The following is a 27,546-nucleotide window of genomic DNA, read 5'->3' as shown; positions in this document are numbered from 1 at the left end:
GTTTGATTCTTACATACATAAAATAAACTTTTAATTCTGGCAAAGTGTTTGAAATTTGTGTTTAACATTTTTTTATGAGTAAAAACACTACACAACTTAACATAAATATATTTTATTTTGATATGCAAGTTTTCATTGGTCAGCTCATTCTGTATGTCGTAGGTTTATGCACTTCTGTCTCAAATATTCATTTCATTCATATGAACATCTTATCTTTTTTGTTTTGAAGTGACAGTTTTGATTTAAAATTTTTTCATATTTTTCATTTAATGCAAATATCATAAATAATGCCTCAAAACAACTGTTATTATTATTATAAGAAAACAAAAGCCATTTAATACCATACCACTAACTATTTTTTTTTATCCAAGATTTTTGGGTACATTTGGTTTTGATAACTGGAATATAGTTATTTGTTTTTGTTTAGATTTAGTGTATTACTGACACTGAACACAATGAGGTGCAAAACCTCAGTATATTTCTTCACTATTAATGTCCACAGTTTTTTAAGATCTGCATTTTTGTTTAAATTACTTGTACTATTCAAAATGAAGTACTCTTTACAACCTAAATTAATCCATAATATAGATGAGGATATGCTCGGGCAAAAATTATCCAGATAATTTTCAGAGTATTACAGCAGTTCACACCTAATGATAAAAATTTCTCACCAAACTGCTATTAACACTGTTCCTCATTTATGTGCTTAGGTAAACATTATTACAGTCAATGGATAGAAACAAAATAAACAAGATGAATCTTAAGTATGCTATATATTATTGGTGTAATATGTTTAAAATAAAACCTCTTTCTCTGATTCCTTATCATACCTAACTACCTAACTATACTAGACAATTTTGAATAATATAGCTTGATATGCTATCAAGTCAAACACATTAATATGCGTATGATGACTGTATGTACATTACATACTTTACTTTAAAAATTGTCAGTAATATATAATAGCTACAAGTTTATAATGCTCAGTTTTTAAACATTTTGTTAAATATGGTTCTTTGCATATAAATACAATGCAAAACTGTCAGAGCCCAAACAGATATGAGATTTTTACTTCAAAAAACAAAGTATCAGAAGGAAACTATGACATGTAACCCTTACAAATTAAGTTATGTAACACCTTGCTGAAGCTACAAAAAATAAAAGTTAATCTGAAATTAATTTTGATAAGAAAGACTGATGCTTGATGTATTTTTTCCATTAAACATACAGTCCCTGTAATATATTTCTTCTATCTGAATAGAAGCCATTTGCATGTTTATTGTAGCTAATATTCTATATGCAACATTTAATAATCAGAAAAAAAATATAAAATGAAAACAAAATTTTACCAAAAATTACACAAATTTTTAAAAATCCTACTATCAGTCTACTTTTTTGTATTAAAAAAGCCTTAAAATGCTTTATTTCAATGAAGGAATGCACTGTTTTAAACATACGGAGTCTTCATTAGAGTATTGTAACAACATTGAGAAAATAACAGTGGTTAATTATATATATATATTATTTCTTACTACTTTGTAACCTTGAAAAATTCTTAGAAATCAATTCTTTTGCTAGTAAATATTTATTTTCTGTATCCAAGAAAAACAGTAAGAGACATCAGTATGCAGTCAAAGACATATAGAGAAATATACTATGTTGTAGGAGAGTAACAGTATAATAAATTTAAAAAAAGGTTTAAATAAATCCCAGTGAATGGTGTAGGATAATTTATGCATAGACATTGAATCTGAACAAAATAACCAAGTTTGAGCTCGAAGAAAATAACCAAGTGAATTCAAAAACACATAAAATATTCAAATAGAAATAAGGAGGAAATACAGAAAAAAAACACATGAAATTAAAAAAAGAATGTAGGTGTTAACATACTGTCTTACTTAATGTAATGTAATTCTACAAATTTGAGCATGGGTATTTAAAAATAAAATTCACAATAAAGAATGTTTAGTAAATAGACAAAGAAAAACAGAATATGAAACTACACAATTGTTGACAAATAAAAGGAAGCATCACCAAAATGAATCCTATAAACTTCAGGCAAGCAGTTCTAAAATCCAATTATTAGTTGAAAAAGTATGCCTTGAGTTACGAGAAGGCACAAACATACCATTTCTTCCTTTTGTAAGCCTTTGTCAGACTACTTTCACTAAAGAGATTACAAGTAAGGCTTCTTTCAATTATCATAGTCAATTCACTGTTTCAGTGATTCATTATAAATTAATGTACAAGTCCTGAATGTATGCAGTCTCATTTCAGTGCACTCACTTTGCCATACTCATGTAGGTGCACCATTTGTGTCATCTATTTAAAAAAAAAAGGATAAAACTGTCTTTTTAAGCCAGTTGTACATAAGTACTTTTCAATAAAATTCACAAATTTAATAGTTTTTCATAATACAAATAACTTTTTTAATTTAACTACAAGCTTTCAAGTCCTATCAAAAGCTTATTATCAGGTGTAGATTTTACTGCTTAATATAGCTTTGCTTTCACATTCAAATATCTATTTTTATTTTGTGCTAAAAACTTTACCTCATTCTTTTGAATATGAATTCATGCAATTTTACCACTAGGTAAACTGTCTATTCAGAACTTTTTAAACATACATATTTACCCCCCCAGTGGCTAAATGGTGAGTCTGAAGGTTATAACACAAAACAATAGGTGTCGATACCTGTGGTTGGCATAGTATAGATAGCCCATTGTGCAACATTATGCTTACAAACAAATATATATATATTTCTAAGAATCTATTATTTGTAAGATGTGTATTATTCTCAGGAACAATTTACTTGCATAATTAATAACTCTTTCCATGACATTTTTATGAGACTAAAATTACAAATTTACCTTTCTTCCTTCTTTAAAAAAAACTTTTTAATTATTTGTGCCAAAAAGTAGATATTGAAATTTTGCAAAATATTTTCATTCTTGTCTCTTTTGCTCCTTTTGTTTTCAAAGATTTCCAATAAACTGATAAAAAAATGTTTTAAAAATTTTTTTATTAAATGTAATATCTAGTTTTGACTCAAAAACATATTAACAGCAGTTAGCAAGGTTCATACACTTGACCACAAAAAAATTCCAGGACTCCAAAACATTTCAGTTTTATCACTATATTTACAAGAAGCACAAGTTCTCACTAAAAACCTAATAACATTAGTTCATAACTTTCAAATGTAATTATTATAATAAGTCAGAGTTCCTTCAAGCTTTAATTAAAAATGTTAGAATTAATGAGCATACATATCCTTTTATAGAAATATGATGCAAGTGACACCCAAAAATAAATACTTGATGCACTATAAAAGCATAGGAAAATATAAATACTTTCATCCTTATGCAATTAAAATGAACAATTTTCAACTGTACAAGTCAACATCCTTGAGTTAGAGCATGTAGAATGATTTTCTGTATTTGCTTTAAACTAAAAGTGCCAAAATATTTTTTCACTCCTCATGCCATTCTAATGTAAGTCAGTCTTATGTAAATTAATTAATAATCTCACATCTGCTGGTAACTATGATAGAAGTTACACACTGTAGCTTGTTAACAAGGCATAGCATGTGTATACTTTATTTCTAGGTCTTTTAATAATTCTGGTAAATAAATGCTCTATGTCAATAAACACAGAACTTTCTATGAAAATATCACTCATAAAAATTACTACTGTTTCACATAAAATGAATTATTGCAGACCATGTATTTTTTACTTGACAATACGTTTGTACAATTCAGCCAGCAAATACAAGGAATTCCAATGGGAGTTAACATCACCCCATAATTTGCAGATTTATATTTACCTAAATTGGATTTTCATACATAATACCTTGACAACAAATTTATGCAAATTGGCCAACATGTCTTCCAGCAAATACAAGGAATTCAAATGGGAGGTAATTTCAACCAACAAGTTACAAACTTCTATACTTTTAAACTGGAATTTTCATATATAACAAACCTTAGCAAGTCTATAACAAAGCTTTGCATATCAGTCCTGCTATTAGATATATTAATTATATTCTTATACATAATTGTCAAGATTTTCTTGACACAGCTGAACAATTCATCCACTGGAACTCACTCTGGAAAAAAGCTCTTATAATAACAAAGCACATAATCTGGATTTTGATATTAGCATCATTAATTAAACAGTCAAGTTCATTTTCAACTTTAAAGTTATAAACATTCCAGTTCCAAACACAAAAATTCCAAATAAGTTATGTTACAATGTTTACTACTCATAGCTTATTAAACACAATTAACTTTGTTCAGCATGAAATAAAATTTTTGGATAGAACTCATTAACTCACTCACTCAGATTTTTCACAAGTGATGTTTCTCCTATCACATTTTAAACACAAAATTTATTCAATTTTGTTGGAAATTTAACAATATTCTAGATACTGATTACATTTTGAGAATTTTTACAGAATATCACGACCTTTTCAAAACTTTCATGTCTACACTTTAATTCTTTAAGAAATTGTTTAACCCTATGTGCATGGCATGGGTCCATTAGATTTAACCAGTACCTGTGAAGCTATAAATACCTGTGTATAGTGCACACTATACAATGGAACAGTATTTTTCAAGTGAAATTTACAATCTGAATGTTTCCTCAACACATCATATATTTTGGGATGATCACCAGAAGTAAGAAAAAGAACCATAACTGAGAGGAATAAACAAAAGCCTGAACTCCTGACATTTATCTTTTAGTCTTCAAATTATACATGTAATACTGGTTAATTTTGTCAACCATAAAAATTGCACAGTTTTTATGATGCTATTTGCTAATAATTTTCAGTCAAAATATCATTGGGGAAAACATTTTTGATTGTTGGGAGTTTTTTGCACTGGTCATAAGATGATTTTACTATCCTATGCTATAATTCTGCTAAAAAAAAATCCTTTGGCTGGATTACAGGAGAATGCCACAACCACCAGCATGATTCCAAAGTTTTTACCAAGATACCCTGAGTACAAGGTGATTGTCATGTTAAAAATAAAAACACTTTTTCATCTTCCAGTTTTCATACTTCATTTGCATAACATCCTAAATGAATATAAGTTTTTTTGGTAAAACTATATTTTGTTCATCTAACTGTACAATTTTCATTTGTCTGCTTTTTGCATGTTGTTATTGTGTTCTTTTCTGCATTATTTAGTTTAGTAGTAATTTGATCAACCTCAAATAAGAGTTAAAAGTTGAGAAAATAACATAAAATAACTGAAAAAATAAAATTTGAAGTTTATTTAAGTGGTTTTAGAGATTTCATAAATGAAATTTGAGATTTTTCAGGTGAAGAAAAGTATTTTAATCTTAACATGAAAATCACTTTGCACTCAGAACAGTCAACACTTTAATACCATATGTTCAAGGAGAATTTTTTTGTGAAAATACTTCATTAACAATTCCAATTTATTTGTCTACAAATTACTCTTAATGATAACTGAAAGCTTGCGAAATTTTGTGAAGATATACAAAACATCTTAGATGTTATAGTATGGAAACTATAGAAGTCAATTTTTGGGACATGAACTCAGCTGATTCAGTCAAGCTCGTACAATTACTAATTAAAACAACAATACACCACTCGCTTAAAAAAACTGATCAGCTGTTAGAATTGCTTTGCACATTATACATGGGCATACTGGCTTTTCCTAGTATGTGAGGCCAAACATATTCTGCACACTATACACAAGATTTTATGGTAGTAATGCTTATAATAATTCTGAATCCACTACACGTATCTTCACTAAAGTTGGCAAGTTTTTAGTAAACATTACAAGTCTTATAAACAAAAACTCAGAATTTTTAATAATGCATTTCTACTATATTGGTTTGTGAATTTCCAAAGTTTTTACCAAGACACCCTGAGAGCAAGGTGATTGTCATGTTAAAAATAAAAACACTTTTTCATCTTCCAGTTTTCATACTTCATATGCATAACATACATGAATATTAAGTTGTTTTTTTTTGGTAAAACTATATTTTGTCTAACTAACTGTACCAAAATCATTAGTGTACAGTGAAATGAAAAGATGAAAAATATGAAATGAAATTAACAGCACCTTTCTTCTTTGAATGCATCATTTTGCTGGATTGTCAGTCTTCTAATCGTCACAGTTTCAACTGTTAACCTTTTCACATTTGTTTTCTATTAAGTTTAGAGCTTTATTCCCTGTACTTTGGACCTCCATCCTCTGTTAAAAGCAGTAAATCACAGTGGAAGCCTATTAGCTATTTGTCCTAACACCATTAGCAAAGTGTGTGACCCACATGGTCTTTGTGTATGCAATCTGTGCTAGGCTGATTTTTTTCTCTAAGTTAGTTGTTCAAATAAAAATTCATATAGCTTTCAAATATTTATTTCCGAACACTAAAAATATAATAAGCACTAGAACAGAATGTATCAAAACTACTATAATTTAAATCACTTTCTAAAATTCTGTTAGTTGCTCAGAGTTGAACAATGATCACAGATAAAAAATATGATCTTGTCTACTTATGACCCCCCAAAAATATAACCATACTAAGATTTTTGTAGAGGAAAACCTATTCTTTCTTTCACTTATAAACATGTCTATCAAATAAAGATGTGGTATAAATAACTTCCTTGAAAGCTATGATCCTCCCATCTGGGGGATTTGACATATTTATTGATACCTCAGCAAATCAAGAAATGATGTTCAAATATTATATATTGAAGCTCGTCATTATCTACAGTTTGTGTTTCTTATTGATCAGACACTCTGAAACCCATAAGAGGGAAAAATAAGATCCAGAAGGGGAAATCCAGAATGTAACACAAAGAATGAAAAATTGATAAGTTATTTAAATATTTCCTTTTGAAATTAAGAAAATAAAATTTAGATAACATAAACAGTTGAATTATCAACTACATTATCAAACTACATTGCCAAGTTTACTGATATACATTGATAATTAATTAAATTTTGAATGTAACTCTCCCAAAACTTGTGATATGCACACTTTAACTAAACCATTAGCATAGGATTAAGCTTTTATTATGTACTAGCCATGACCCACAAAACATTTATGTAGTTTCATGACCTTCACTTGAATTTTCCTTATTCTATCATTTTCATGCATGCCATTTACGCTACGTTTTTATGCAGACATTATGTGTTAGATAGATAAGTTCCTGTCTATTTGAAAACTTTTACACAATCAAAGAAACAAACTCACATAGACCTAACTTTATTTAATAAAACTACACAGGAAGTAAACAGTAAAGTAATGGTAATTATAATAGTGTACAGAGTATGAAACAGATATGTGTGTTCAGTGTATGACACAGTTTTACGAGTTGAAACAAAGAAACTCACAAAAACGAAAAATAAACCACATATTAAAGAAAAAAAAAAGTAGCTAAAGCTGTTTATAGCAGTCTATTAAATGAACCAAAGCTAAGTTATTGCAAAGTAAAGTAAATGTAAAGTTGTAATGAAGGTAAACCTATCTGAATAAGCAGAAATGTCTGAATTCTCTTTCACAAAGTGATAAGCATAAGGTTTTGAGTGAACTGTGCATGCATATTTTAGACCTAAATAAGTTGAGAAAGCCCATAGCAATTGTACTAAGTGTAATGTTCATTTCTTTTAGGAAATTACCTGCAAGTTAAGCATTATTTGTGTGAAATACTTTGCAAATAAAAAATTAAAGTTGAAATCGAAGCCAGTCGTCATGTGATGACAACATTGGTAAGGTGATTCTGAATGGAAAAGCCAATATGCAATAAGGACTCCTCGGACAAAGGTCTTTCTAATGATATGAGATTTGTAGCATTTGATCAAGAAACTTGCAAGTAAAGTTCTGGACAAAGAAACACAAGTGTATTATTTATATACAAAGTTAATACTAGCTATATAACAGTTCTATATTTGGTATGATATTGTGTCCTTAGTTAAGTTACATTAGTTTCTGCTAATTACTTTATCTGCCATATTCATGATTATTGAACTTTCTTGACGCTTATTGCACTTACAGAAGATTCAACTTTATTACTTCCTGTTGCCTACTACAAGTATTTCATTAAGTTACAGAGGTTAGTTAAAGTGGGAGTAGTTGTGTTAGACACCCCTCATACTTTGTTTAACACACTGTTTTCTTTGTATTGCATTTATCACTGTAATATTTTAATACAGAATTAATATCCTAGCCATTTATTGATTGATTCATGTATTAATTTAACTTCTTATTTTTTATCTTCATAAACATTAGTTTTCGGCTGTACTCTTGCTACTTGACTTTACACCTACACAATAACTTGATTTATCTCAGATTCCACACTTTTTTATAGTTACACTGTCCGAGCTGTTTAATGTGTTATCATTAGTTACAACATTTTTAGGGAGGGTTGTGGAAAGTTCTGCCTATACAGGTTTATGGAGATATTATACTGTTCAACAAACATTAAATCTACTATAATGAGTGTTTTTATGTTCCATAACTATGGTATACACTATTATTTTTTATTGTTACTTTAATTAACAGTATTGGTTAAAATGTTTATCATATCTGCTTTTATTATTTTTAATTTTACTTTTTAATTAGTATTTTTTATTACGGATTTGCATTGTTAGCTTAATATATTTATTTAGGACTAACCTAAATCTTCTAAGTTAGCCAAATCTCGTGAGACATTATTTGGTTTACAGCAGAAATTATTATTAACAGAAAGATACTCAAATGATGAAACAATACATTATAATCTTTAATAAGAAAATATTTAATTAACTACATTCATTACAAGATTGATTTTTAGTTTCACTCTTAAGTAGACAGCTTAATAACAGTTAATAACAATTAGTAACATTTTATATATATATACATAGTTATTTACTCCAGGGACATTTCATGCTTAAAATAACACTAAATGTTGAACAACATACTTGATCAAAAGATAGATAATTATGTAGAATGTAATATACGGTTCACTGTTTTGAAAAGGCTGAAATTTTTGTTGGGCCATTTGGCACTCTTGCTTAACCTCAGCACTGACTTGGACTATAACTATTTTATTAAATAAATGTAATATAAATAGAGATGTGTGGTTGTTTACTTTTTACTATTATTGCCTATTATCATTCCAGTTGCATATAAATGATTGAAATGGCTAAAACAAAAAACCTACTACTTAAACCATGAGGCTTAACAACACAAGTACCATTTTTGTTCAGGTACAAACTAGCCTAACAATCACATCAGCTTTTATTAAATCCACAAATTGATAACCCATGCAATGCCAAATTGACTGACATAAATAACAAAACAACATTGCTTACCACATTCAACCAATTAAATACCTAATTATATGTACTTAATGCTTGCCTGGAGAATCAAACCTCCAGGTCTTTCAATTTTTAAAATGTAGTTACTTCATACTAAAGCTGATGTTTCAAAATAAAGCTAAATCAAAATAAAATAATAATTGAACATCATGAATACCAGTGAAGTTAGTAATAAAAAGCAGTGTGCACACATTTCAGCAGTATCTACCCCAAAATGACATTATTCATAGGGGTGCCCAGATTATGAATGTATTAGAATAGTTTGATACTTATATATTTCATTATTAGATGATCTGTAACTCTTAACTTACAGTCATACAATTATTATTACAACTCATACAGTTCAAGCAGTAAATAGCTACTTATATATTTAGGGTTAAGAAACTGGCTACAATTGCATGTCAAATTTAACTTGGAAAATTAATAATGAGGAACATGATTTAAGGTAGTTAATGAAGTAGAAATGTTTCATTTGGTGATATATTAATCTTTCTTGATATAAATGTTCTTATGAAGGCACTTTATTTTCACAGGAATTCTGACTACATTATCATTTTCCATGAACTTTCCAGAACCTAAACAAACCTTGAGTTAGAAGACCACTCAACTCTTAAACAACCTACACTATGTAAGTACATGCAGTCTCACCATGGACAACAGTAGTCTTGGTAACAGTGGTGATGCTATGTTTGGTGGTGTCATCAACTAATAACTTCTCTGTTTCAGTTTTAGTTGTTGTGGTTTGTCTATCATCAATCTCTTCTGTGTGTTTTGCTGTAAGTGATTCTAAATAAAAAATAGCAAGTAAACATTTACACTACATTTTAAAGATATAATAAAATAGTATCAGCCAGAACTTCAAATATTTCTTTAACAAGTGAAATAAATATATCAATACTAAATGCTTTATCAAAATTGAGGTTTGTTTAAAATACCATAATGTCACAATCAATCAAATTTTTTATGCCAAAAACTAAATACAATTTTTGGATATGTAATACAAGTAGAAAAATAACAATAAAGTATTTCAATTATTTATTTTATAAGCCAAGGTATAAAACAGTTTTCTTGTGTCTTATTTAAAAGCAACTCAACACACACACAGTTTGAAATTATAAGAACAGATTACATTACAAAATGTTTCCCGTATTCTTCTGTGATTTAATTTTGCATTAAAACATATAATCATTTGTTTCGTTTTCTATCCAATATAGGAAACTAATCCAAAATTAAATTAATACTCTATATCCTATTTTTTATGTTGTATATGTATAGTTATGATTTATATATTTATTGTTTATATTTTAATTTTTTACTGCATTCATACAAGTATTGTGAATGTTGCTCTTTAATTTACACAAGGACATAACAGTTTTAAGAGAAAGTCTGTCATATCTCCTCATAATGATAAAAATGTTAAACATTCCCCATTTAAAAAAAAAATTGTTTCCAATTGTAACAAATACATCAGTTAGTATATTTTAGTTTAAACAACTTATAAATACACAAGTTTCTATAAAAGTCACTCTAAATGTCAAAGTTGTATTGGAGTTTATATAAGTTACTCTGAAAACATTTTTTACTGCCTATGTTTTAACATTAAACCCTGATATGATATGACTATATTTACAATTAAATGTTTCTTATTTTTATTACTTTGCTATAAAAAAAAACTTACATGATTCATCAAAACTCTGTTATGATACCCAGATGGTAAACTCAAAATAAAACTAATGGAATATTATGGACAAAAATAAGACATTTCAATGAATTATTCAGCCTAAATTACAATATGATTTTTATGAATCAAGAAAAAATCAAACCATAAAACATTATCTATGAAAAAATACTGAGCTAATAACTACAAAATATAGTGCTAGATGCAATAAAATCTCAATGTGAAAATACTCAAAAAAAAAGTCATGTTGAAACTTTCCAATCATTACTGCTATCTACAGTGTATACATATATATATATAAGTATCTTAAGCTTAGTCTGAACTCTGTTATTACTTATCAAATTAATGTACCATTGCTTCAGAATAGTTTTTATATCTATATCACCTTGTGTGTAATCCTAATGTTTTCATTTTTCGTATGCTGAAAATAGATTTCACATAGATACTTACCTCCTTTCACACAAAAGCTTTTCCCAATATTCATCTGACCTCTAACATATTCAAATAATTTTTATTCTCACTTGACTCAGTAGATTATATACCCCATCAGTTCAAGAAGAAAACCATGTGCACCCAGAGTTTTGAGTAGGATGTGGAACATCTACACAGCCACAGGAACAGGGTATCATACGTCCCTCAACTGGCATTATGACTTGAATGAAGTCCCCCAAGCTCAACCGTAGAAGCAAGGAAAATTTATCCTGCAACCAGAATTACCAAGATAGGGACGTCTACAGGTCTCAACCATAGGAACAGGGTGCTATCAACCTGAACTTGATATTACAAGGAGAATCCAGCTGTGGCTAGTCTAACTCCTTCCCACATCAAACCTTCTTGAACAATAACCTAGGAGGGAGAAGGAGAGAAGGTTTCCAGCTTCACCCTCATCTTAAGTAAGTGTAGTTAGAAATAATGTTACTATATGTATGCTACACTCCCATATAACCCTCAATGGTACACCACTCCAGTGGCTAGGAACTCAAAAGTGGTAAGGACTCTCAACTCCACTCAAGGAAGAGAGGGTAAAAGGTGGTGGGGAGTCTGGATAAATCACACAATCTCCTGTAGAAGATGATGAAAAAGCACTAACAGAGACAAGATGACATGTTGAAATAGATGAGAAAAGGCATTATAAACAAAGTAACTTACGAAGGAAAGAGCAAACCAACTGAATAAGCTGGCGAACCCAACCCATAATGATGATGGGGGGGAAAGGTCATGAGACACCAAAAGGCTTCAGGGAAGAAACAAATACGAACAGAAACCACAAAAGAATGCCGTTTGAGCAACATAGCATCACATAATCTGCACAGGAAACAGAAGGCAGTGTGGAACCTACTGGGAAAAGGAAGGAATGGAAAATGGTGTGAAGGCAAAGACTCCCTTAAAGGCAGGAGAGGTGTCTGGAGAGGGAACCAAGGCTGAGCCAGTCAATATGAGATACCCAGAGAATTTTATGTGAAGAGGCCAATATGAGCTACCCAGAGAATTTGACTTGGAGAGGTGTGGATGAAGGAAATACATTAGGGGAGAAGATTTATAGGTGGGAAGGCATAAAATAAAAGGCCCCTCCATATTAGGAAAACATAAGCCCAATCCAAGGTCAAAGGCCAAGGAACTGGAGACCAGAAAGACAGCAGGATGTCATCCAGATAAGTGACAAATTAATCTATGTGCTGAGTACCCAGACGAGAGCATAAACACCAGACAACCAGAGGATGGAGGGACCACTCCATGGGAATGACCACATGCAGATAGGAGAACCAATCTGCAACTATATTCAAAACATTGGGAAGAAAGCAAGCCAAGAGCAGTATCCTGCATATGTGGGCTCAAAAGTTGTAGCCCCAGAGTTAAAAAACAAAGGAACCAGTACCAGATACCCACCCACTTGCAGAAGTACAGGAACACTTGGAAGTCAGTGGAAAGTACTAAAACTAAAACTTTTGCAAAAGATGTAAGATAAGAGACGGAGCTCTATGAACAATGAAGAGCACCAAAACTGAGAAATGAAGCACAGAAATGCCAAAGTCCAATACAAGAAAATATCCAGGGTATCAAGATATGTACTCCAACCTACAAGAGAAGCTTCAGTGGAAAATAGAAGACCCAAGAAGGAGGTGGAAGAGGAACACTCACCATACAATGGTCACTGTCTCACAATCAAACAACATAGGACTGATGTAAAGAATGAAATACAACCAGATGAACCAAGGGATCCAAGCAGGTGGTGCCATCAATCGAGGAACACCCACCAAAGGTAATGAACAGGTGCCACAAACAGGTATGAGAGCAACCAATGAAGCTTAAATCCCCAAAAGAGATAGAACCTCTAGAGGTAGCCAGGAAGGACAGAAAAGGGCCTTGCAGACTAAATGCTCCATATCTCAAATACTGAGCAAAGAATTAAGAGACTAATTGAAGTTAGAAAAGTAAGAAAATACACCAAAAGAACCAAAAACAGGAAAAAGAGAAAATCACACGATCTGCTTCCTCCAGGAGCAAACTGATATGGACTGGAATCAGCTGGAAACCAGTTGTCCTGAGAAAGATGAGACCAGATGAATAACACTGGTAGAAGTCCAATAATATTCATGACTATTCGCGAAAACACAGAAAGGATCCATGACAAACCCATACGGAAGAGCCAAGAACAGAAAAATATTCCGTATCCCCCTTATGCATCTGAAAGAAGATGAGAAGGTATGCAACAACTACATTGAACAAGGAAACCCACAGACAAGATGTGAAAAGCCACTGAAGGGACAGAAACAACACCCTGGTGGAATGAACAGGAACCAGAAGCTGAAGGAAATAGAAGAAGATGATGACAGGCCTCCATAAATCAGCTAAGGAGGGGATAACTAAAGGCTGAGAGGAAAAATCCCAGCCAAATTGAAATACTGGCACTATAGGTCCTGGTAAGAGAAGAAGTCACCCGACAAAGGGCAACCAATTGCATGAGAGAGGATACTATGAAGGAAGGAAAGGAATGGTAAACAATAATTTAGCAGATAGCCACTGGCAGTGAATAGATTCACACTCTGAAAAACCCAAACAGCCAACAGAAAGAAAGTGAAAGTGTTCCAAAAGTCAACAAAACAGAGAAACACAGTCTCCACAGGATTTTACCCCATCATGTAGAGACTCATATCATAGTTGACGTCCAAGACAGGCACAGGAAAAATGAGGAAATGGGGTGAGAACGTCAAGGTACAAGTAAAAGACAAAAGCAAAGTAAGTGAGATGGCCCACAAAACTGTATTATGCAAAAATGGAGACAGATTGAATTCCCAGAGGGAAGAGAGACCCCTCCCCCAAGTAGCATGTCTCATCCCAAGCCAGGGAAGTAGTGAAAGGCCGATGAGGACAGTCACTCCCTGAAAGGCAAAAGCATGTAGATAGAAATTCTTGCAAGGCAGGCACAGAAACCCCCAAACCAAAGTGAGATAAAAAACAAAGTTCGAGAACCTAGAAAAAACAACACTGACATTAGAATACAAAACACTGTTGTGTGCCTTTAATTTTCACAAATCATTTGAAAGGAACAGGCAAACAACATAATAATACAAGTATTAACTAACTGTTAGCGAAAAAGAATAAACTACGACATGGGTACTGTGAAGACAAAATGCAAAATTAGTGACTAGTATAAAACAAAATGAGGAATTGAAGCCAAAGCAAAGCTCAGCCCTATGAAACATAAATAAAGGAACATGTCAATGATGTAGCAATGAAAATAAAATAAAAATGTCTGACACTTACTAAGATGAGGATTATACGATATATATTGAACAATGATTAAAAAACGAATGATTCTGAGATAACCATAAATTACTATTATAAGTACATTATTATTTATCGATTGATTGATTTATAATGAATTATATTTATAAGTATTATAATTAAATTATTATTATAGAAATAACCAAAAAGTACTAGTTATTAATACTAGTAACATAGAACTTATAAATCAGCTAAACATACCTAGTGAACAAAATACTTATTAATATCAAACAGAACAACCGTTGAGAGGTATCTAGTCAACAAAGGAAGTAATAATAAACAAATAATAATTACAAACTGTCTAAATATACCAAGAAAACAAAGTATCAACAAATATCTAACCAACAATCCATCAAAAATGACGTAGACAAAAAAGTACATAGAAATATCCAACTTACCAAAGTCAGAACAATGATGACGTGAAACGTGAATGCTCAAGTGTGGAAATAAGGACAAAGCCACTCCATAGGCATCTGAGCCCTGTCTCTGATGGGTATAGTAACATGGTTGGTAGTATACAAGTTAAAATACCATAGAGCCACTAGGGGAACTAGAAGTAATAGGAAGAAAGGAGGAGAAGAACAAACCTTCACTAAATTGAAACACTTAGCAGCATGGCAACTGGATCAAGAAAAATAAAACTAGCAAAATCATCAATGTCTCAACCATACTGAAAGGCTGGAATATGCCTCAACCATTGTGGAGAAGAAGGCCCAGGCTACATGGAGAAAATAAACACTCAACAAACTAAGGCTCGTATCCATTCAGCAGACAACAGCAATCCTGTGGCCTGGATAAGCAAAATAAGTATGTTCCCAGAAATTGCAATAACTGTGTTGGGAATCACGAGAAATATGAAATATAGAAAACATAATAATGTGTGTGAAACAGATAATCAAAATCTGTATCACAACATAATGCAAGATAGAATGAAAGCATACACAAACACATAAAAAATCAGTAGTCAGTATTGAAAACTGAAATTAAGCAAGAAACATGTTCAACTCGTATGGTGCCAATCAAGAAAGTGAGGTAAACAAAATTTAATATAGAGGGAGCCAGCTGCTCCAGGAGTATATGTCGTGCTCCTACTGGTAGAAAGTAGTCACATGCATTATGAATGACAAATAAGCAGCTTCAACTGAAGGGGTATATAGGCTAGTGAGTCAAGCGAGAATAAAAAACTTTAATGCATTAGAGGGCAGATGAAGATCAGGAAAAGCTTTTGTGTAAGAGAAGGTATGTATCATATTCAAATAAATAATTCCTTTAGTCATAAATTAATTTTTTCTCACTAGTAACATCAATAGTTAATAAAGAGATTTTCTTTTCAATAAATGTTTCATAAATATATTATAGTTAAGGACATTAATTACTTTTCTTAGAACTTAAGATGACTAATTGGGTAAGAAAGGACCAAGGTCTCTTCTCCCAAATTAACATAATTAAAATTACATTTGGCTTTTGTTTTATTTAAGTTGTCACTTAAACATAGCATTTAACTTTTTAGTTGAACTTGCAAAGCTGACATTAACTGCTGTCATAAATAACATATACAACTTACACATCATAAAATGTACATTTAATATTCTAACAGTAAGAAGAATGGATTAATATGCAATATTATAGGAATAAATTGAGATCCAGCACTAGACTGCAAGGAAGTTTCTTGATTGTTCACCTCTGTTTCCTTCCATTAAGCAGTCAACTAGATTCACACATGAATAAATTAAATGATGTATCAGTTGAAAAAATATGTATTGCATGATTATTTAAATGTTATATTATTTTGGTATATGTAATTGAATGTGATATATATATAACACAAAATGTAGAACATTGTCTGTATGAGTGTTACATGACTAGAAAACAATAACATTGTCTGTATGAGTGTTACATGACAGGAGAACAATAACACTCTATATAAATATTACATGACAAGAAAATACAAAGTAGAAATACTAATCATACAACATGCAAAAAACATTAAACAATATTACTGAGCCAGTTTCACTTTTTGTTTTTTGCAAAAATAAAGTCAGAAAATAAAATTTATATTTAACTTCAGCAATTTCACAGCTTGTCACTGAAGCCTACCTTTCATTAACTTAATCATTGACAGTTATTTTGTGTGAAATACAGTTCTGGTTGCATAAATACTGTAAAACATGAGGCTTTTGCAGCATAACTGACACCATAATAACCCAGACTTAATTTTTATTATTATCATACTTTTATTATGGTTTTTGCACTGTTCACTTAATATATATATTTAGGACTAACCTAAATCTCCTAAGCTAGTCAAACCTCATGAGATATTATAGGGTTTACAGCACAAATTATTATTAAAATAATGAACTATAATATCTGACTTACTAAGCAAATTATATCTAGTTTTTATGCAATTTTTTTATTGATTTGTACTTAAAAATGAAGTACTTTAGTGAAGGTTCATGTCATTCATAATTTTAAACTAACTTAGAAACATCAGTGCAACAGTTTGAACAGCAACAATAAAAGCTAATAATATGACTTTATCAACACCTATATATATATATATATATATATATATATATGTATAGACACGCACACATAACTACAAAGATGTTTTTTAGCTAATAGATTCAATTTTTCCAGACTCACCAGGTAGAATGTCAACATCTCTTGTTGTTATCTTTGGTTCAAGTGGTGGGGATTTATGGTCAAAGAGTTCTTCAGCTATGGTTGGCTCCATAATTTTCTCTTCATTAGGCTCTGTATATTTTATAAAAAAATAATTAATGAACACTAGTAATAAATATAACTATCAAACTGAACCACATTAATGTAAAGATTTACTAATAACAGAGTTACATAAGTATCATAGTTCTATTTGAAAAAAAAAAAAATTCATAATTAACATACATTATTAAAGTTAGGGAGTGAATTCAGCATATAATGTCAAAGACTGAAAACTGTGTAAATTCCAATTAATATACAGTTCTTGCTTTTTTTCATCCACATCTCAGTCATAATTTATGTTGTCTTTACCGTAGCATAAATTTTAATCTCATATGTACAAACCAAGCAAAAATTTATAATTTTTTCCTGACAAACAGTACCTTTAGGAAAGATAATACAGGTTTGTTTTTCAGTGGTTTAGGTTAAATATGGAAGCCAGTACAAGGACATGTCACATGACTGACAAAACTTTTGAATTTTATTACAAGAACATTTTCTTGTTTTGTTTGGTGTAATACTTTTTTATTACCAATTCCACAGTTAATAGTTGATATTAAACACTGTAATTGATCCTTCTCAAAGAATTTTTGTATGTTTCAATCTATGCTTGAAATAATTATTATTTTGACAATTTAACACATTCCATTTATTATGATAATTAGAGTCCAATTATCATAAAGTAAAATTTCTAAATTGAAATATACATATATTCAAGTGGAAAAATTAAGAGATTTTTAAAATGTTGACACATTCTTGCACTTATGGTTCTAGTTGTATGTCCTCAAACAATCTGCAGGATGAAAATGAAATTTAAAAAAAACTATATATACATATATATTTGCTACTTAAATGTTTGCACAGAAAAACATAAAAACATCTAAATTACTTTGCTAACATTTTACCTAAAACATCAATTTTGAGCATAAACTAGGGGCCATTCTTTAATTTTTTTAATCACCTCACACTAATATACATGTTTTACTATTCTATAGCAAGACTTCGTTTGTCATTATTTGATCAATTAAATAACCACAAATTTTTAAAAATAGACTGAAATATATTATCAAGTTTTCAGTGAAATAACAAACCTTAACATTTTTATGGATCAGTACAAAAAAGCAGATTTAGCAATATGATGAGGCATGTGTGTAAATATAATTACAAGCACACAACTATAGAGAGGTGGGTATATGTATCATCACAGCTATTTGCAGTACATTAGGGTAAAGTAAATTATTGTGAAGTGACTGTCAATATGTTCTTTGCTGCTCATATGAACTAGCATTTGCTGACTAATCTCTGAAAAAAAAGGGAAGTTTCCTTTGAAACCTTATAAATAATACTTTTCAAATTAGATTAATGAATGGTATTTCATACAAATAAATAAATGCAATAATTATTAAAAATTTAATGGTACTGACAGAAGCTATGGAAATATATATGTTCACTTCTAATAATAGAAACAGATTTCTGCCCAAAACTTTAAATAATATAACAGTATATATATACATATAAAGACACACACATTTATCTACAAAAAAAATACTGTCCATAGCAGAGAGAATGAAAAGACACAAAAAGATTGAAAAAAATAAGCTTTGGAATATTCATAACTAAACAAACACTAAGCATCTTTCAGCACCTCTCTACAAGGACAGTACCTGTGGGTATGCAATACACTCAATTGCATACATAATCATAGTATTTGTACAAGTATCACACATACTTGCATGCATTCACATGTAAAATATCACTTAACATTTAATACTTAATCCTACAGAATACCTTCTGCTGCTGGCCTTGCTGAAGGTCTGGATTTTATTTCACATATAGGTTCCAACTGAGAAGAAACTCTCTCTTCAGGATGACCTGTAATTAAACTGTCATAGCAAACAGTTGTTTCATCTGGTGTGGCTCTTTCTTCAACAGATTTATTTACAGATATAATTTTTTTGGATTCTATAGATGAAAATTTTGGTTTTTCTAAGGCTTCAAAGTTTTTCTCTTCAACTTCTGATTCATTTACAATAGGCTCACATATAACCACAGGCTTGATTTCCAGTTCTAATATCTTTTCTAACTCTTCTAATTTCTGTTTATCCAAATCTGTTTTTTCTACAACAAACTCAGGTTCAACCATGGGCTTGACTTTTGGTTCTACTACTTTTTCCAGTTCTTCAAATATTTTCTCTTCCACTCCTGGTGATTTTATGATAAAATCAGTCCCAACAACTGATAAATCTTTTAGTTTTGGTTCTTTAGGTTCTTCTTCTATTCCTGTTATATTAACAACTGATTTAGGTTCAACTACAGGATGGTATTCTTGTCCTAGTAATTCTACAGATTCTTTAAGTTTTTGTTGTTCTTCTTGTTGATTAATAACAAGCTTAGGTTCAAACACAGATTTGACTTTCGTATCTACAGTTTTTACTAGTTCTTCATGCCTTTTTTGTTCCTCTTCTACTGATTTTATGCCAAGATTAGTAACAACTACAGGTTTACCTGTATGTTTCAAATGTTCTTCAACTTTGTTTTGTTCTTGTTCAATAGCCGGCTCAGATTCAACTATGGCTGTGACTTCTAGTTCTCCTGTCTTGTCTGGTTCTTTAATCTCTTTCTCCTCATCTTCAAGTGATTTCATGTCAAAATCAGTTACAGATAGAGGTATGATATCTGGTTTTGATTCTTTAGTTTGTTCCTTTTTCACTTCTATTAAATTTGGAATTGGCTCAGTTTGAATGATAAGTTTGGTTTTTTGTTCTATTGGTTCTACAGTCCCTCCAAGTTTTTGTTTTTCTTGTTGATGATCAACAACAAGCTCAAGTTCAGTCATAGACTTGACTTCTGGTTCTATAATTTTTTCTGATTCTTCATACTTTTTATCTTCCTCTTCTGATAGTTTTGTGACAAAATCATGTTTGACCTCTTGTCTTTCTGATTGTAAAAACCTTTGTCCTTCTTGTTTAACAATACGCTCTGGTTCAATAACAAGTTTGATTTTTGACTCTCCAATTTTTTCTAGTTCTTCAAACTTTTTCCCTTCCTTTTCTGGTGGTTCTCCGACATAATCAAAAACAATTACAGATTTAACTTCTTCAAGTTTTTCTTCTTTTTCTTCTTGATTGACAACAGTCTCAAGTTCAGCCACAGGTATAACTACTGATTCAACAAATTCTTCAAGTTTTTGTTCTTCCTCTTCTTGTTGGTCAACAATAAATTCAGGTTCAACCACAGACCTAGCTTCTGGTTTGTCTAATTTTTCTAGTTCTTCATGCATTTTATCTTTCTCTTCTGGAGACTTTATGATAACATTAGTAAAAACTACAGGTTTAACTACTTGTTCTAGTGGTTCTTGTTCAACAACAGGCTCTTGTCCAACAATGGGTTTGACTTCTACTTCTCTAGTTGTATCCAGTTTTTCAAACTCACTCTCTAGTGATGTTATGCCAAGATCAGTTACAACTATCGGTTTGACTTCTGATTTTGACTCTTTAAGATCTTCATCTATTAAATCTACAACAGCCTCATGTTCAGTCAGAGGTATGACTTCTGATTCTACAAATTTTTCAAGTTTTTGTTCTTGTCCTTGATGATCAATGGTAAACTCAAGTCCAATCACAGGATTAATCTCTGGTTCTCCTGTTTTTTCCAGTTTCTTAGGTCTTTTCTCTTCCTCTTCTGGTGGTTGTATGACAAGATCAGTAACAACTAGAGGAATAAGTTCATGTTTTAATGGTTGTTCAAACGTTTGTTCTTCTTCTTGTTGAATGACAACAAACCCTGTTTCAACAATGGGTATAACTTCTGGTTGTACTGATTTTTCTAGTTCTTTAATCTTTTTATCTTCCTCGTTAACAGTTACAAGTTTGACTTCTCGTTTTAATTCTTTTACTTCTAGCCCTTCTTCCTCTATTAACTCTACAACTGACTCAATTTTAACTACAGGTTCAACTTCTTGTTCAACCACAGGTTCGACTTCTGGCACTCCTGTTTTTTCTATTTCTTCAAGCTCTTTTACCACCTCTGCTGGTAATTTTATGCCAGAATCAGTAACAACTACAGGTTTGACTTCTGGCTTTGCTTCTTTAGGTTCTTTCTCATTTTCTTTGGTTAAATTTACAGTTGGTTCACTATCAACCACAAGCTTGATTTTTTGTTTTAGTGATTCTACTATTTCCTTAGGTTGTTGTTCAGATTCTTTAGGTTCTTCTTCATCTATTAAAACTACAAATGGCTCAAGTTCAACCATAGATTCAACTTCTGTTTCTACAGGTTTCTCTAATTCTTCAATTATTTTGTCTTTTACTTCTGATTTTTTAATAATACTCTCAAATTCAACCATAGGCTTAACATCCAGTTCCACAATTTCTTTTAGTTGTTCAAGTTCTTCCTTTTCTGTTGTTTTTAAAGTAAGATCAGTTTCAAGAAGTTTTTCTAGTTGTTGAAGCTCCTCTTTCATTGTTGTTTTTAAAATGGGTTCAGTTTCAATTATGGGTTTGACTTCTGGTTGAATAGTTTTTTCTAGCTGTTCAAGTTTTATATTTTCTGTTGTTTTGATGATAGGATCAGTTTGAACTATAGGTTTTAAATCTGATTCCACTGGCATTTCTAGTTCCCCTATTTCTTCTTTGTCGAAAATAGTCTTAACTACACGTTTAACTTCTTGTTCTTCAAATTCTTGAACCTCTATTCCTGGCATTTCTTCAGTAGGCTCAGATTCAAATACAACAACTGGTTTTAGTAGTTCTTCCATTTCAGGTTTCTGTACAGCTGATTTTTCTTCTAACTTTTCAGGTTTCTGATTTTCCACTTCTGTTTTTTTTAAAAGATCAGACTCAATCATGGACTCAATTTCTATTTCTTGTGTCTTTTCTGGTTCCTCATGCATATTTATTTTCGTCTTTGTTTTTACAACAACAGCTTCAGGTTCAACTGCAAACATAATGCCTAGTTCAATAGGTTTTTCCAATTCTAGAAGAATATTATCTTCTTTGTTTTGTTTTTCTACAAATGGCTCAGCTAGATTTAATGGCATAGTTTTTGGTTCTCTAAACCTTTTTTCTTCTATACCAGACTCAAGTTCAAATAAAGGTTCTTTTTTCTCTAACAGAGTCTCTGATTCAGTAAGGGGATTCATTTCTGTTTCTTTAATAATTGCATCTTTTGACTTTTCTAGCTTTTTCCATTGTTCAGATCCAACTTTTTCTGTAACAATTTCATGTTCAAGCACAAATTTAAATTCTTTTGGTTGGTCTTCTAGTTCTTCTAATTTTTCAAATGGAGATAACTCTTCTTCCTCAAATTCTTCATCAAGTTTTTCTATTTTTTCCCATTTCTCATCTTCTGCTTCTATTTTAGAAATAGATTCTACTGAAAGAAAAGTTTGACCTTCTTGTACTTGTTCCAAAGACTTTTCTAATGATTCAAACCTTTCTTCTTCTTCAGGTGGTCGTGATCCAGTTATAGGCTCGAATTCTAAATGTTTTAATGGTCTTTCTACTTCTTCAGGTGTTTGTGATCCAGCTATGTGTTCAAATTCTAAATGTTCTAATGGCTTTTCTACTTCTTCAAATGATGATATATCTTCTTCATCTTCAATAATTTCCTCTGGTTTTTCCAATTCTTCCCATTTTTGTTCTTCAACTTCAACTTCCTTTAAAGTTGACTCTTGCTCCATAATATGTTTGACCTGTAACATGTTTTCACTTTCCTTTAATTTTACAATTTCTTCCTGAGAAGTTGGTGTCATCATTTGTTCAGTCTTCAATTCATCTTTCTGGTGCTCCTTAACTTCTTTTTGAGACTCTTGCTGTAGTAGTTGGTAAACTGGGAATTGAAAAGTTCCATTGATCGTTTGAAAAGAATTCCAATGAAATTAGTTTAATCTTCTTTCATCTCTGATGATGAATTATGTGTTAGGCATCTCAGCTGTTAATGTAGGGTCAATGCTATCACCAAGAAAGCACAAACATAGCAATGTTTTAAAGCATGAGCAAGCAACTGTTGAAATACTAGCCAAAAAAGACAACAAAAACTGGATGTGCAGTAAGCAAATACTACATGCAATATAAATGCTTAGAACATGCAAATTTAATTCCATGCATGCAAGATACAAATAGTAAGATGATATTTATGAAAGTACAAAAATCATGCACATTCAATTTGAAAAATAAAAAATGGCATATTATATTTCTGAAAATAATTACATATAATTCAAAATTTCAGCATAAAAACAACAAAAGAGAACAATCATGCACAAGTTACATGCAAAAAGATCCATACACTATAATGTGTATTAACGAGTATTAAAGTTAAGAAAATTGTTTGACATAAGACTAATATTGCTGCTAATAGAGTATTTTTTATTATATAATTATGGTTATCCACCTTAACTTGGTATAGCCCAAACTTCCCATTACCTTATATATCAAGAAAGTTAATACATCACTATAAAAAAAAATAATCATCTGATAATAAGTTTTCAATTTTCAGTTAATTATTACATTAAACATACACTATGAAGCTTCTCTACTCATTTTGCTGGGAGTGCCAGATGGTGGTAGTAATAAGTTAATAAAATCGTGTACTTTTTGCCAATTATATTAAGAAATCTTTCAGATAAGCTTGATCTCACTATCAAAATAAAATATAAATGTGGGAGAGAATTACCAAAACTTGACTTGCATTTCTGAGATGATCATAGTTGTTATTGTCAAGACTGGGAAATTCAAAGAACAGATATAAGATCAATAAGTGAAAAATTAAACTTTAATGGATTCTTGTAGCAGCAGTACAGATCAAGCTTCAGATATTTTTTATAATAAGTTAAGTAACTATTATTATAGACATTATTCATACAAATTAGAGAACTCCTGCTTATAGTTTTTGATATTCTTTTCTGCTTAAATAAGCTAGGAAGACTGAACTTGACTGGCTGATTTTTCCAACAAAAATGATAAAGAACTTCAAAGATTAATTTTATAAGAAATGATTTTTCAAACGAACTGTTAGAAGTCAAGCTTTCAGAATTATAACAGTACTTACAGTTATATTAAACTGGTTTTTGAAACTCAAGCAAATTGGCACAAGTTAGTTAGAAATGCAAGTTTTACACATATATCTGACTACAACACTTCTATTCTCCTTTCATTAACTGCAGTAGTGTAATTATATATGAATACAAAAATGAGCTACCAATACTGCAAAACTTTAACATAAATTGTTAAGCAGTACTTTATAAAACAATATATTTGAATTATTTTTAAACAAAATGTTACCTAGGTAAAACATAATGTGCTAAAAAGCATCCTGTTAGTAAAATTGCATAGACTTCTGCATTGTTAAGCATTCACATCTGGTTTAAAATTATCGCATAGAAAATTCATTAATATAAAAATATAAAATTTTTTGAATAACATACTCATATAATATTAAATTAATTATTTTGATAAAATTTAGCAAATACAATACTGGAAAACAAAACTAACACATTTGATTCAAGGAGTCAAAACAGTGTTGTAAATATGGTTTTATGGGTGACAACTTGTTATTAACATCATATTTTTTTATGCCAAACAGTACAAGCTAGCGAAACATATTTGGTTGTTAAAAATATAGTGAATCAGGTACCACTCAGAGATATATATTTCTCATCACAAATTAAACAATATTTTTAATAGAATAATTTATACATGTAACTACATTTAACCTCCACTTAAATATTCTATTCTACATTCTAAATATAACTAAACAGGGAAAAATACTATATCTGATTCATATATATTTACCTAAAACTAATATAGTATTTACACTATGTCTTTATTTCATTATCTCCAAATAAAAATATTTAAGTTAGCTTTCTCAAGAAAATAAAGAATTATTATATGTATAGCTGTCTCCAGATATGTGCAATACCTACTTTATTAGTGGATACTGCAGAGATTTGAAAAACAAAAAAATAAACACTAGATCTATAAATATTATGGTCCAGATATATATGTGCTTTGTATGTAAAATTTAATAAATGATAAAACTGGATGGTTAAGATGAATCTAATATCACAGTCAATATGAATAATTTACAGATATGAGTAAGAAGATGGATGAATCATTTGAACTTTTTTTTATTTTTGTCCTACAAATGAGCACCCTCACATAAACAATTGGAGTTATATTTTCTATGCTAACATTTTCCTAAGTTAAAATGTATTTCCAATAATACTTCCCTCTGCTGACAATTATAGTTATTATTCGACTATTAAAAAAAATGTGGAATATTCAAACTATCATGACAAATTAAGTTTAAAACTTTTGCATGCTGAACACAACATCAAAACAAGTTACCAAAATACTTCATTAGAAGCTATAGAGTTAACAATCATATCCCTTAAAATACATTTAAATTTAAAACAAAAATTAGTTAAGTAAGAGTATTTATTATTGAACATGTTACTTAATTTTGAAATAAATAAATATACATGAAATAAGTGAAATCAAATGATAACATTCACTGTCTTGAAGTAATTTATAGATTGGAAAGCTAGCCTCTGAAACTCAGTATTTGAGGTTTTGGGAAGTACAAAGTAATATGACAAAATGCAGTATGGAGAAATTTGTGTCCTCCCCTATAGGCAACAATCACTGAAAAATGGCTGGCAGGCTTAAACTATTTTTATTTCCATTGGTATTAACTCTTTCAGCATGGGCTCGGTTCCAGGGACCAATCTCATAACCATTTTGTGCTTGTTATAATTTTCATGCTATAACTTTTAAATTAGTAAACGAATGTAAACAAAATTTGGCAGATTATCAGTAAACATTACAATGCTTTCATACGCAAATTATCAAATTTTTTATTAAGTCTTAAGGTTTGTAAAGCAATGTTTTTCTCATGTTTTTTTTTCTCTTAAACATTGCAATGTTTTCATATGCAAAATATCAATTTTTTTGTTATTAAGTCTTGAGGTTTGTAAAGCAATGTTTTTCTCATGTCTTATTTTTCTTGGCATATTGCCTATCTATCATGTAAAGTAATATTCATTTTATGATTAAAAATATTTTTATGCATCAGAAAATTTTCAAATTTCACATGCAAAATCTTTATAATGTCCAGATAGTTCTCAAACGTTTCCTAAGAAAAAACTTTATATTTTATCTGTTATTTTCAGTAATTAATCTCTGTACAGGTTTGGTACATTTGACCGATCTCACAACCACCATAAAAAATTATGAAATAAATAGTAATTATGCCTCTCTTTCTAGAATGAACACAAAATATAACACAAAAACATAGATGTTTAAACTAAATAGCTTAAATTTCATAACATTATACATTTATGTAATAATTATTGTTTTTATTATATTGAACTTTCAGCCAAACCAGAAGCTACAATGATGTGGCTCACGTGCACTCATGTTACTGTATCAAATAACATAAAACTGATCTTTGGTCTGTACGAAGTAACTTATCTTGGCTGTGTTTTAATCAACTAGTATTTTGTAAAATATAGTCACATTTCAATTATTATACATTATTCTTGTATATAGATTATTGCTATTTTGAAACAAGTTTTTAAACATATTTTTCCTAAAACACAGAAAAGCAAATAAAGAATTAAAGCAAACAATTATCTCTTGTAGTTACGACTTTTTTACTCAGTTGCTAAGCCTTTAAAAATTTTGCACGTGAAGGATATGAAACAAAATAATTTTTTAGGTTTTATATATACATTTGAATAACTAAAAAATCATAAATTACTACATTAATACCACAGAATTCCACTATAATTTATCAATCTCAGTAACTAATACATATTTAGTCTAAAAACACTTGAAATTTCGAGCAGATTAAAGACTTGTTCAAATATTGGTTCAAAAGAAAGAAAATGGCACCAAGCCTGTTAAAATGGCTGAAAAAATCCACAAGGGAGACATTCTGAGCTTCTGATTGGTAATATATAGAAGTAAGTGTATATAAAGGAGCATTTCCAAAAATGGAAAGAAGTGGGCAGGGTACCATTGT

The 27,546-nt window shown here is 30.3% G+C and overlaps 1 protein-coding gene across 10 annotated transcripts in view; it reads right to left on the bottom strand.

The window, feature by feature from the left end:
* LOC106463825 (ankyrin-2-like) overlaps positions 1 to 27,546 on the bottom strand; it is a 253,624-nt gene that overhangs the window by 61,479 nt on the left and 164,599 nt on the right. For 9 of the 10 annotated variants that reach the window (XM_013923893.2, XM_013923894.2, XM_013923895.2 and 6 more), the window contains 3 exons: positions 19,312 to 23,352; positions 17,449 to 17,559; positions 9,990 to 10,127 (listed from right to left, as the gene is read on the bottom strand). In XM_013923893.2, coding sequence (XP_013779347.1) covers positions 9,990 to 10,127; positions 17,449 to 17,559; positions 19,312 to 23,352 — 4,290 coding nt within the window. The remainder of the gene's footprint in view (positions 1 to 9,989; positions 10,128 to 17,448; positions 17,560 to 19,311; positions 23,353 to 27,546) is intronic. The other variant, XM_022391438.1, reaches the window with a different exon arrangement.

The sequence above is a fragment of the Limulus polyphemus genome, unplaced genomic scaffold (assembly GCF_000517525.1).
Source record: "Limulus polyphemus unplaced genomic scaffold, Limulus_polyphemus-2.1.2 Scaffold1493, whole genome shotgun sequence".
Taxonomy (NCBI): Eukaryota; Metazoa; Arthropoda; class Merostomata; order Xiphosura; family Limulidae; genus Limulus; species Limulus polyphemus.
Note: the sequence above shows the minus strand (reverse complement) of the source record. Positions and strands in the feature narration are given on the sequence as shown.